The sequence below is a fragment of the Athene noctua genome, chromosome 1, assembly GCF_965140245.1.
Source record: "Athene noctua chromosome 1, bAthNoc1.hap1.1, whole genome shotgun sequence".
Classification (NCBI taxonomy): Eukaryota; Metazoa; Chordata; class Aves; order Strigiformes; family Strigidae; genus Athene; species Athene noctua.
The window spans coordinates 198,500,129-198,513,827 of NC_134037.1; the positions used below are offsets into that span (position 1 = coordinate 198,500,129).

Consider the following 13,699-nt stretch of genomic DNA (forward strand, 5'->3'; position numbering starts at 1 on the left):
AAACTAAGAATAGCTTTGTCCGTTTTCAGGAAGGAACCTTTCCTCCAATGAGGCCCTTACTAGCTCTCCATGGTGCTTCAGCAGGTCCTTGTTTCACTAGTTCGAATTTCCACATGCTTCCAGATCATAATGCTCTGCAGGAATAGAGAAGGAGTGAGTGCCACAGAAGGGTGCGTGGATCTGTAGACATCAGCATCAGTACTTCTGCCTGCAATGTTTTTTGTAAGCAGCCTTGGCCTTAGTTTTCCATTTTGAGTGTTCACTTTCAGACACGCAGAACGTGAAGTAACTCTGGCAGTGCAGGGGTGACTCAGATTACCTCTGCGTTGCTTAAATGCCCCAGCTGTGGGAGGTGATGCCTGTTCCCATAGCCATGCAGGGCAGAGGGGCTGGTGTCCTCACTGCTCATGGTGAGCCATCTCTAGGGCAGGCTGGACATGACCTCACTGTAGAACGCTTGGCCCTGCATCTCCTCTGGTTGCTACATAATGCCCCTGGTATCCTAAGGCATAATTGCCCTTTTGTTTTGTCTTTTTCGGTGCACATTCTTTCCTTTCTAGCAGTGAAGACACACTCTCAGCATCCTCTTCTTAATACTCAATACTTCTGTTACCCAAGTCCTAACCTTTAAAACAAGAATGTACTAACAGAGGCTACTTTAACCACTTCAGCACCTTATTTCTTGTAATGTAAAATAGGGATGGCGATGCTTATCTGTGTTCTGAAACTGTATTAAGGTTTCTTGTGAAGTACAGTGATATTTCTACACATGTCAATAATTCAGTCTGTGATAATAATTCAAACTGCTTATTGCTCTGGTTGGTTGGAGGATGCATCCTGTACACTGCTGGCCTTTTCCTTCCAAATAGCAATCAGTATTCCTTTCTGAAAAAGATCAAGGAAAATCAAAGACCCCCCCAGCTATCTTTTATGAAAATCAATCAAGCCAGTCAAAGGTTTCTGTTTATCTACGTAAGTTTATATTTACATTTGTATTTCTGTCTGTAGACTGGTAGTAATTTGTGAGCCTTTAGGACAGTATGGATGATGACTCAGAACCACAATCTGAGTCAGTCACAGCAGAACCCTTGAAGGAAAATGTTAAGCCTACACAGAGACGTGTTTGTGGGCAAAATACATTCAAAAAGCTACAAGACTACAGAGCCCCTGCTTGCACTGCATGGCAGAAGCACAGAAAAAACTGCAATATTATGAAGCACATAATTGCACAAGTATGAAGTCAGAAAGAATGGTATTAATAAAGCCCATCTCCTACTTCTTCATACATTAACTTCTTAGACTCACAGGATGCCATTTAAATATATCCTTCAAAATAGGTTCCTTCCAAAGTCCAAATGTGGGGTACACCTGAGCTCGGCCTTAGGAAAAACTCACTCTTTGCCAACGGGTAAGAGGAATGGGATTGAAGTTGCTGTTTTCCTCATTGTTTGTCCAGGGGTGCAGTGAGTTAGCAAGACATTCTCATAATAGGTGGAACAGAGCAAGAAAACTGTTGACAAAAATATCACCATAGGGCATAATTATTAGAAATGGGAGAGGTTGTCTGCATTTGACTAGATTTCTTACTGCCTAACCCCTCATTCTAGTGTTTACAGAGTTTGGAAACTGCTTTTATCACAGGCTTTCCTTCTGGCTGGTCCCTGAAAAGAAGGCTGATTCCAGCACATCAGAAAAGGGCAAGAATATATATTAATTACAAGTTATTAAATAAATAAACACCCCTGTGGAGGCATCTGTTTTTCTGGGTGTAGAGTTACTTACGCTGGGTAGGGCTAAGGATTTCCTGGCTTGCTTTACGCTGGGTTGCAGAAACGAGGCTTTTGCACTTCACTTTGCAGGTCTGCTCTTGCAGTTTCATTGAACAAAGCCCCTGCAAAATCCCAGGGTTATGAAATATTTCCTCTCCGTCGGGTCCCGGACAAGAGATGGCATCTGCAGAGCCAGAAAAGGAAGTGCTTGCCTTATAGAGTGCGCTCTCGGTGTGACACAATGGCTGATATAAAGTGTCAGGGGAGCTGAGCCGAAGGCAAAGGAACAAAGAAAGATCAAGATCCAGTGGCTGTCTTGGACAAAAGAAAAGCAGAAAGTGTGTCAGGGATGGATAAATTTAAGGCTGCGCTTGTGCTGGCTGGGGTAGGGGATGCTCTTGGTTATCGCAATTTCTCCCGAGAGAACAATGCCTTAGGTGCAAAAATCCAGCAGGAGCTGAAGGAAATTGGAGGCCTTGAGAACCTGGTGCTCTCTCCCGACAAGTGGCCAGTAAGTGACAACACTCTCATGCATATGGCTACAGCAGAGGCTGTCATCACAGGTAGGTACGACGGGACTAGCAAATGCAGTCTGGAGAGGAACAAAATTGTCGGGCTGCTACATTGCTTAGAATAAGCCTGAGTGCTGGGGAAGTCATGAGAAAGCCTGTCGGAAATGCTGCTTATGTGAATGATAATGGGTATTAACTTGTTTTCTCCATGAACATAATCCCGTAACCATCACACAAACTGCAGAATTCTGTTTTCTTGTGTGTGGAGGGGCTCTCCTTGTATTTTCCCTAGGTTTATACAGTTGGTTAAAGCTTAAAGACTAAAATACCACATGTCCAGCATAATGAAAATCATTGTTAAGTACATTATCTGTACACTGGAATATGTCAGGGAATGATATAACCACTAAAGATTCTTCTGTAAAAGATAAGAGCTCTTCTAAGTGCATTTTTAACATGTTTGTGTCCAGAACTCCAGGCTGGAGTAGAGTCACTTTAATACCTCTTTCAGGCTAAAATCACTAGTGTTGTCTCCTCTTTGCTGCCCCTCGGGCAAAGAGTTGCACCTGCAAGGCCAGAAAAAGAAAAATTTGCTTTATAAGGAGAGCTCTGTGTCTTTAGTCCAAAAAACATCCTAACATAATACATTTATAATAAATTCTGTCAGAATAGTGGAGGTTAACATATGTCTTCTAAAATCACAATAGTTTGAGAGATAACTTTTTTTTCTTAAGGTAGGAATAGTCTTTTGTAAGATACAAAAACATTTGTATCGACACCTTACCCATGGAACTAAAGCTCTCAGACTGTCAAGATCATCATCAAAAGTACACCAGAAGACAGTGACCATTCAGCAATATTTTGCCTCTTTCAAATAAATCAATTTTTTTAATCTCTGTAAAAATACTCCTGATTTTTCATAAAACACATAACTCTGGATAACTAACAGTAGCAGAAGCTCACAACGTAGCTAAGTATCCTTCATGTCAATGGAATTTCCCTTGTGCTTCTCCTCCACCGCTTTGTCTGCCTGCTTCCAATCTGCTCTAAATTTAGCACATAGAGATCAGTTGGAGAGTGTGTTGGATACTTCATACTTGGCTATTAGCTAACCAATGGTTTAAGGGGTAGCTAATACACTAAAGATAAGGGCAAGATGTCAGCCTATCAAGAAAAAAGATGACTAACATATTTCTGAATATAGGCTATGATTAAATACGTATCATATGTTTCTTGCTTATTGAACTCTCTAAAACCATAACTTCTGGGTAATCGAGCCAGTTAGACTAACACTAAAATAATAAATCTTGTTTCTTAAATATAGAAGGAGCACTGTGGCTCTAAAGAAAAATGTCTCAGCTATAATTCCCATCAGCTGTGTTTATCCTATACTCTCATTGGCCTGATCAGACAAGCTTTTTTAAAAGGTGCTTTTATGGGCTGGTGAGAAAGCAACAATCTGGAGTGAGGAATTTTAGTAAGAAATCTTCATTTCATAGTAATTGGTGAACAGGGAAAAATGAGTTCTTCTCTCTGCTTCCCACAAGGGAACAGAACCACTCCTGCTAGCAGTAGTGTCTCCTCCTGGCAAGAGGAACCCAAAATAGCCACTGGTCTTGCTCATGGCCCAGCCTGCATGCCAAATCACCCAAGTCAACAGAGTGAAGCTGAAGAAGGTGAACATTGGTCCGTGAGGCTGAAGACAGCTGCCACCAGCCCCAGGGACCTGCCTTCCTCATGCAGTGGGGAGCCATCGTTGTCATGGAGACTGAGATTTTAAGGAATATATTGAGTGTCTGGAACATTACCAGCCAAGAAAGAAGGAGGGAGAATAAGTAATAAAAATATTCCTGTCCCTCACTGCCCCGCTCACCGCATGTCCCGTTCACCTGGCTGGCTGCCCGCCAGCCGCAGGCAGCATCCCCTGGGTGCATACCTGCAGTACACACGGGACATTTGCAGGCTGGGATGGGCATGCCCAGGGCTTAGACTTGCCATGAAGTCACATTGCCAGGGCACTGCCCTCAGGAGAGCTCCCAGCCTGACGCTGCCACAGCAGCCAAGCATGAGGTGGAGGTTTGTGTTAAGGACAAAGGCAGTTCTCACCCAGGAAGGCGATTTTGGTCAGCACTTTGCTGGCTGTGTGGAGGACATCCCAGAAGAGCCACAGCCAGAAGTAGCAGGGGCTCCAGACACTGCTGCAGACTGAGCTGGTGCTTCTCAGATCCACCACATGCAAAGACTGAAAGGTCGATCCAACAATACAGGATAAACAGAACATCTGCTTCCACCAGGAATCTGTCCCGCAAGGGCGGAATGAGAACTGCATTATCAAAAACAGAGGAACTATCCCGGCAATGAGGAAAGGCTTTTCCTCTCTGACTTAAACACAGTTTTTAAAGAAATACGGGTTCATTTCTAAAGAAAGAACCTGTCCTATTGACTTGATGGCTGAGGCAACAGCCTGGCTCCAGGTGCAGGAACTGTGGTGGACTCAGGCAAGCCAGAGGTGCTGGACCACAGGGACTCTGGCTCTGGAGACAAGGCTTCTGCAGAAGCTGCCTGATGGTAAATCCTGCTCCTGGCTCCCATCCGGATAAACTGACAACTGATTCCTAAATCTGGAAAGAGTCGGCAGCTTGAAAGTATCTTGTTCCTTTAGGATTGTATGTGGGATGGCCAGCATAACTGATAAGGTATTTTTTTATGTGAAAGGAGGGAAATCTTGGTTTTACCCTGCTTCTCTATTCACCTGTCTGCACAGCTGGTACTTTCAAGTGGCTCTGGCTTACAGAGCTCCAAACTTTCTCTTAAACGATACTTCTTTTGTGGATTTCAAGAAATCACCATCTTTGACAAAATGAAGATATTTTTAGAAGAACTTCCCCTGCTGTGTCATTCAATCTGTGCATCAAACCAAGTATTAAATGGGGTTTCTCTAAGTACATAGAAAAGATATAAATGGACAAATCCCAACGGCCTCCTCAGTTCCCACTGATTACACAACTGTAATAGATGCCAGTGGAAGCTTTTCCTTGGCAAGAGCTGAGGGAAGGGCTCTTCAAGCCCAGCAACATGCAACAGCAGTCAAGAGAAGCAGCTATACTGAAGAAACAGTGCATGTTTAACAGGGGGAAGATTCCTCCTTAGGCAAAAGTGCAGGCCTTGGTAAAAATAACCAATAAACAGATATTGTTAGTGAACTTATTCCAGAAAGAAATTTATCTGCTGGAAATACTACAGACTGCAGGGGTTTACTACTCTTACTGATTTTTATAGTCATTTTTATAAAAGCTTGCTGTTCTAGTTACTGTGCTGATATAAGATACTGGGATTCCTGCATGAAAGACATACAAATTTTAGACAAAATAAATATAAGATACAGGTTAAAAGTCAAGGTCTCAAACTTGTTTTTGCATTTAATCATGTATATCTCTTTTTAATGATGTGGTAACTTTAAAAATACGCTTTCATTTTTAAATTGCATTCTGGTCTGCAAATGACCGCAAAAGCACAGGCTGAGCCAGGCACAGCTGGCTTCATGTGCACACCCAGTCCCCACGGCAGCAACACACTCCTCTTACAGTTAGACACCTCTGTAAATACTTCACACCACAGAGTCTAAATAAAGCGCCTGAGCAGCTACTGTTGATGAACAGAATGCCTACATCTTTCCAATTAAAAAAATTAAAAGTGGAAAGGAAAGCCGGAAAAGGTAACAGAGAGATGAAACACTCCGTTCTCATGGTGTGTAAAAATGTGTTGACAGTGGCACCAGAAACATGACTCCGTGTATTCGAAGTGGAAATGGGGACATTTCTTAAATGCACAGTGAGCTTGCTTGCTTGTTTTCAGTGCTCTCTTGCTCCTCTGCCTTCACATAGCAACCTTCTTTTCCTCCCTCTGAGCAGATTACTGGTGTTTAGAAGACCTGTACCGGGAGCTGGTGAAACGTTATGTGGATGCTATCGACAAGCTCTCAGGGAGGCGGCCAGACCCTGCTACCATCGAAGGCTGCAGAGAATTAAAACCAGACAACTACCTTCTTGCTTGGCACACGCCATTCAATGAAAAGGGTATGGTACTGCTTTCCAGTTATAGAAGCTGCCTTGAATAATGCATGTTTTCAGTGTTGGTGGCTATATGGAAATTGTTTCCTTTTTCCCCTCTGACATCAAAGGCTACTACCCCTGAAACTTTTCCATGTTTGCCTGAGGATGGCAAAAGATCTGCCAGGAATTCTTTCTGTAGGGCACTATGTCCTCTTGTAAATGAACCCTTCCCTCTTTAACATCTATTTAAAGAGACTTTGTTCTTGGCTCTGTGCCTCAGGGTCCAGATCTTTGTCCTTGAGTTTAATGGCTATTTTAAGAAATATTTTCTGCCATTTTTCATTTAATTAAATGTTTGTAGTCTTGGATCTTTTCAGTGATGGCAGTTCTGAAACAAAAAGCCAAACCTGTATATTGCTCTAAGTGCCGATGCGTTCACTGGAGGGAAAGCAGAGGCTTTTCTCCAGGTGGATACCCTGCTAACAGCTATGACTCTTTTGCTAGTAATTCCTAATATTCCTAGCCTTGTTTCCCTACCCATGACCCTCTCTTTCTGTTTATGAACTTTTCATTTGATGATTAATTAAATTTTTACTTCAAGACAAATAACATGCCTGCAGCTGTGTGCACACATATATGCATATACCCATATGGTGCAACTAACCTTGAAAGCCTGTAGAGATGCCACATCATCAGAATGGCAGCTCACACAGATGTTGTGCTGTGTCCGTGTGATGCTCTACCACCACAGTACATATCGGTGCTGCTCAGCAGCATTGCATATTGATACAACATTGTGGCAAAGACCTGATGGCACAATGCCATGGCTATTTCTGGGTCTCTGCAGTCAGTTTTCTCTGACAAAAAGCATCCCTTACTATGCCTCTGCTCCTCACTACAGCTGCTGGGGGGAAAAGGATCCCCTCCCCATGTATTCTGCCCACCCTGCTATTAACCAAGCACATCTGAGAAAGTGCCCCTTTGACAGCTGTCATATGTTTTCTGATTGACAGTGAGTAAAATTTGGTCAAAATAATTGTGGGAGCTTCTGCTGGCCCTGAGCAGCTCTCAACACCTCCAGCAGTGGAGCATGGCTATTCCCTGGCCCATTGCCATGTTGGAGCGACATCTCTTCTTCTAGCCTTCCCAGCTTTCCATGATGAACTATTTGTTTTTAGGTACACTGGGCTAGAAGGATCTAAAATAAATTCGTGCCTTAAGACCTGGCAGCTAAAGCCCACCTTCACCATCTGGTCTGACAAATACCACGCTGAACATCTCAATAAGCCTTTTTTTCACCCTGAGAGCGAAAGAACCAGGGACCTGAGGTGGAGGTGTTCAGCCTACCATGGGACTTGATACTACTATGGACATAATTAACTTTTTAATTGAATTTTCACAAATTTCTTCTTGAGGCAAAAACATTCCACAGGCATGAAATGTCTAGCATTTGGGTGATATCTTGGATGGGTTGGAACCAAAATGCTGTTTTCCTGTGGTCATTCTGTCTTATCTCACTTCTAGCAACAATTCATGTGCCAGCCTTCATGGACCAGTGAAGTCTTAGCTTAGGTAATTTTGCATTGCTTATATAATGTACCTCTGCTCAAATTCCTGTGGGTGTAGTCAGCATACAGTTCGTAAGACAAACTGCTCTGTGTCTCTCTTTTTTGCCACCTCATGTCATGCTCATTGCCACACTCATTGCAGAGGTACCTGGATTATGTTAAAGGCTGGTGAGATTCCTGTAACCACTAGAAGACCTGTCAAAGGCAGTCTAACACCTTCCATTTTAAGAGTTTGTTTTCAATTTCTGAGATTGACAAGCTCAAGGCTACAAATTTCACTACTGAGTGTTTGTCTTTGTTTGTCTGTTAACATTTTTTTAAAGTTTTGAGGCAGACAAGTCTGCTGTTTCTGAGACATGGTAAAAATGTTTTGTTCCATTGCCAAAACCTCAGATTGTTCAGAAAATAATCATTGATGTTTGGGAGCTGGAAGCAAAATCTGGGTAAGGTGGTGCCCCTTGAGCCAGAGATGTGCCTTCGGAGCCACTGCGAAAGGACAGTCACATGGCAGTTTGACTCTACCTGTATCGTGTGTGTTTCGGCCGAGGCTGAGGCATCCAAGCAGGTCTTCATTTGCAGCTACTAGAGCAGCTGCTGGACTTCCTAGCAGCACTTGAGAACAGTGCCTTACTGCTGTTAGAGGGGCATGAGGAAAAAAGTGTAAGTTAAATGCAGAAAGTTGGGGAACAAAAATTAAGAGAAGGATCAGCTGCAGAGGGAGAGGAGATAACGGTACCAGGCCCTAAGTTCTCATGCAGAATCGCCTGTAGTCACAAAAGACACATCTTCTTCAGGGCTTAGCAGCCATTAAGCTGATCTTTGTTATTCTACAGATGTAGAGTGAAGAAAAACACACTTGGGTATTACAGGCTAAAAGAGAATAAGGTAGCGTATGAATGAAAATCATGTAATAAGAAAGTGCCAACACAGCTTTTGTGACAAGAAGTCATACCTTGGAATTCTGTCAGAAAGCTCATGAAGTAGCCATGAAACAGGAGGAAAAAGGAGACCCTGTGAAGATGGTCTGTTAGGATTTCCAAAAGACTCTCAGCAAAGTGCCTCACCAAAGGCACTAATTGATGAGGCACTAAGTTGCTACAGGATGGTGGAGAGGTTCTTCTGAGGATAGGCAACTGGTTAAAAGGCAATAAATGAAGAGCAGGAGATTGTGGTCTGTCTTCTCTGTAGAGAAGGAGGTGTCTGTGTTGGAACTCTGTTGTTCAACATGTCCACAAACTGTCTGGAAATACAAGTGCATAGTGGGGTCAGCAAATATGATGCAGACTTGTGGAAGATGCTCACAATGATGAATAACCGTGCGGCACAGTAGCAGAACCGAATGCAATGCAGACAAGTGAAAAGTCGTATGTGGGTAGGGGCAGGGGAGGAATCCTAATTTTATATACGTAGTTGCAGTTGCTCGTTCAGTTACCATTCAGGGAAGGGATAGTGGTGCTATAGTAGTTCTGCAGAATGCCACTTCAGCACTCAGTAAGAGCCAGAAAGCAAATAGATGATTAGAAATGACTGGGAAAGGAAAAGACAACAAAACACCAAACATGTTCGCGCCACTGTATAAATTCATATCTGCTGTTTCTTGATTACTTTGTGTGATCTGGTCCCTCCCTCCTCCAAAAGGATGTAAGAGAACTAGATAAATATGAGGAAGGAAGGTTGGATTAGTAAAAAACAGCTTCCACAGGCTGTAATGTCTAACACAGTACGATAGAGAACTGTAAAGTCATAGATAACTTGGAGAACATGAATAGGGACAAAGAAAACTCACTGTCTCCTCCAGCAGAGGCTCAAAATGAAACTGGCAGGTTATAAGTTCAAAGCAAGAAAAAGGAAGGACTTCTTCACACAACACCTAACTAAGCTCCCCAACTATTTTACAGTGTCAGTTTGCAGATGCTACAGAGTTCATGTGAATTCAAAAAAGAGCTGGGTAAATTCACCCAAGGGAAATCCTTCAACAGTTATTAAGCAGAAAGAAGAATAGCCAGCTGCCTCCTGGATCAGGGAGACAAATTGTCCTCAGTTTAGTGAGCACAAAGGGGTAGTGTCATGGTGCTTTTTACTCTTTCTTAACTATTCTTTCCATCAGCCACTGTCAGACATGATAAATTAGGTCAATCTTTGGTCTGATCATGGAAGACAGTCCTTACGTTCTTACACATGTCTCATCTGTTGCTTGGACTAGTCTCACTGTCCCTTGCTTCGTTGATTCAAATAGTAGATACTGAGAGATGGGACCTGACAGCTGCTAATCACCTGAAGCTCTGTCTAGGCTTAATGCTACTCCATGTGATGGAACTTTTTGTTACTGAGTTTTCTTGTCTAATTCTGCAGAAGATTTTAATATAACTTCCCAGACTGGAGGAACACAATGAAGTTGCAAAGACAAGATCCTTCAGACCAGCAGTCAGATTACTGTAGTGCATCCTCCACTTTGGATATACTAAGAGATGTTATTTAATTAGTAGCTCTGTGTAGCGCAACACCCTTCCCTCTGGATAACCAGCATGGACTGTGTCCTTTAGAGAAACCAAGACTACATAATGAAAAAGACTCTTATCTGATGCTCTGTGGCAGCAGAGTGTTTAATGAAGAGTTTGGTCCTGCAAGCAGAAGATTATGTTCTCTCATTTAAGTTGACTGGAGCTCTGGAAGACTGGATTTCTTTCCTGACTCTGCCTTGTGGTTTCTCTGTGATTTGTGGGATAGGCAGACAGTTCTATCTGCTACTGGCTCCTTAATAACCAGACACTGCAGCTGCAGCACATGAGGTACAGGAGAAAACACACCATTTGCAGGACAAGTATCCAGCCTTTTCATCAGGACCAGTGGCCAAAGGTGTTCTGGAGAAGGCCCCTTTCACTGTTATTAGGAAGGCTAACAAAGGATGAGGAAGCAAGCTCTGATCTTGCAGGGAATAAAATGGTATTTTGAAAAGCCTTTCATGTCACGTTTATCAGGTGTTTGGCCTTCTTTTGAAGAGTTATTGCAAGCAAAATTTGTACATCAGACTCTGAGAAGGAAGGGAAGAAATGTCTTCCTCTAATTTAATTAGATCATCTAACCAGGGCTCTCTCTCAGGCTAGCTGCTCTCCATGGAGAAGAGCTCTTCTCTCAAGAGAGAAAATCAGATCTGGGATTGCACCTGGAGATGCCAATGAGTGTCTTATATTAGTTTGGCTCAGGCTTCATTTTGACTTGAAGTAAATCTTCCTGCCACCCCCCCCACCACACTTTTATCACACTCATTATCTTAGGACACCTAAGCTGGAGCCACTTGGGATGACACTAAATGGCAAGCAGTGTTTCAAGAGAGTCCCTGGTGCTCTGCATCCACAGCAGGCACAGCTCAGGGGAGCAGCTGAGGGATCTTCTCAAGAAAGGTGCCTGAAAGCCCTGACCCTGGCTCTTTGGTATCTGCTGCTTCAATTCACTCCAGTCCATGAATTGCTCCCACTACGCTATTTTACCAGCTAATGGTGATAGAGCCTTTCTCCACACTGCCTATCTGGGAAAAACAGGGAGACTGTGCTCCTAATGCAGTTTCCACAGAGGCTAAAATTAGGTGGCATAAATATGTCCCTTATCTTCGAGGGACCAAGTAGAGAAATGCTGATTGCTCTCAGCTATACCCAAGGTCACTCAGAAGTGTGAATGAGCAAAGGCAGTGCTGAAAAATGCCACTTACTTTGAAAAATCAAACCCTACCCATCCCAGGGTGGGTGCCTGCAATGAGTTAATGCTTTTTTGGGCATTGGCTCACCAGCTGCAAAGAGGAGATAATCACCTCACTGGTGCCTTCTGAAGATAAGCTCATTAAAACTTCTGTGGGATCCTGATATTGTTGTGATAAGTACAGCAGAAAAACTCGTTAGTAAATTTAACTCCCCATTCAATGAAGTGTTGAAAAGTTGAACACCTGGGATCATGCATTCAATTGAGGATTAAAAGAAATTCTGAATTAACTATTCAATAAATAATCTCTGTGCTGCACAAGGCAGAAATTCCCAAGACTGCACTCAGTAAGTGCAGGCTGTAGCATGATGAGCATGCAGGCAAGCATTAATCTCAGGTTGCACAGGAAACCTCAGTTCTGACATCATTGCCTAACTTTGGACGGTTTGGCTCCATAGCATTTAGTTTGCTTTTGGACACATTATTTTTGTATGTAACAGAATCTGTTTTGTGAACTACCTGCAGGGCTCTCTAGGATGAAACATGCATTAAAATTGTAAGATCAACTGTGATACTCATATAAAGTGTTTTAATCATGTGCATTCAGCATGAACACTACTAAAGTATGGGTGTAGCAAAAGTGTATCTGTTTCTCAAACTTCTGTTTCTAGTGCTGGCATCTGGAGTGAGCAAAACAGTGGGGTCAACCAAGAATGAGTAAATATGTCATGAGAGTTTGAATCAAATAGGTCCTGTGAACAAGAGAGCACACTGCTTTCTGAATGCGCTGTGCTCTTCATAGCACTTGAAAATATTGGAATATACCTGTAAAACCAGAATGACTGTGTAGAAACAAAATTCCTTGCAATAAACTTTCAAAACTTGTAACTCACTTTGCATGCTAATTTCCCATTCCGTGAGGAGTTCCCACACATGAGCTGAATTAATGAAATATGCTTGTTTCACATTTTAGCAACATACTTGTGTATCATTAGTCTCCTTTTAAATGCTTGACATCATTTTTTTACTTTAGGTTCTGGATTTGGAGCATCCACAAAAGCCATGTGTTTAGGGATGCGATACTGGAAGCCGGAAAGGCTGGATTCACTTATTGAAGTGAGCATTGAATGCGGACGAATGACTCATAACCATCCTACAGGTAATGTCCACTGATGTGTCCGTGTGCTGAAGTCTCTAAGGCTGCTTTTCATTCTTGTGGGACTAATGCAGCTTCTGTAAATTCACCTGGTTAAACTGCTTCTACTTTGTAGACTACAAGGCCTTAGTTTGAATTCTGCTTGGATAGTATTTACATGCATATATTACATACATAGGTTTATATACTTTCTTGAATATTATGAAAACAGCAATGTCAGGCTGGGATTTTTCCCTCCTAAAATCCCAATAACAAAACACAATCTCTCTTGTCCAAAGCATATTCATATCTCTTGTTCTGATCAAATTTTAGGATTCATGTACATCCAGATGACTTGCTGTTATCATGCAAGTTTATGGTTCAGAAGACAAAAACATTTTTCTCTTGACAGGTTTTGTCATATCCAATCCCTGTAGGTAAAGGCAGAAAACCAAAAAATCTACCTCCACGTATTTTAGGACACAATCTGACACATTCTCTGAACAAAACATAAATAAGCTGATTTAATGTTGTTTTGAATATTGAAGTCTGCCATTCTGATAATTTTATGCTATGTAAGTGTGTATTCATTCTGCCTGCTTTAAACAGCAATAAATAAAACCATAATGAATGATGACATGTTCAACATGCTCAGTGCTCTGAAGCAGTCAGAAAAGCCATCAGGATGGCATAAAATTAGAGGAAAAGAATCCAAAGCAAAGCAGAAAATCTCATTAAGCCAATATATCAAGTCCCTGGTGCATTAACAGCAATAAGACTGCTTGCAGTTCTTGGTCTCCCACCTCAGAAACGACTCACTAGAGCCAGAAAATGGCAGCAAGGAGCATCCAAGTTGTCAGGCGCCTTCCATACAAGGAGAAATTATATCCAGAAGGAGTTTTCAACTGGGAAAAGTGACAAGTGGCACGGCGGGGAGGAGAAGGGTGAAAGGGCCACCACGAACCTCACT

At 42.5% G+C, this 13,699-nt stretch overlaps 1 protein-coding gene across 5 annotated transcripts in view; it reads left to right on the plus strand.

Moving 5' to 3' along the window:
• Window positions 1-2,030: 2,030 nt before the first annotated feature.
• The window catches only part of ADPRHL1 (ADP-ribosylhydrolase like 1), a 39,331-nt gene continuing 27,662 nt past the window's right edge, over window positions 2,031-13,699 (plus strand). For all 5 annotated transcript variants that reach the window (XM_074909874.1, XM_074909866.1, XM_074909857.1 and 2 more), the window contains exons 1-3: window positions 2,031-2,332; window positions 6,193-6,357; window positions 12,628-12,753. In XM_074909874.1, the coding sequence (XP_074765975.1) occupies window positions 2,119-2,332; window positions 6,193-6,357; window positions 12,628-12,753 (505 nt within the window). In that variant the 5' untranslated portion in view covers window positions 2,031-2,118. The remainder of the gene's footprint in view (window positions 2,333-6,192; window positions 6,358-12,627; window positions 12,754-13,699) is intronic.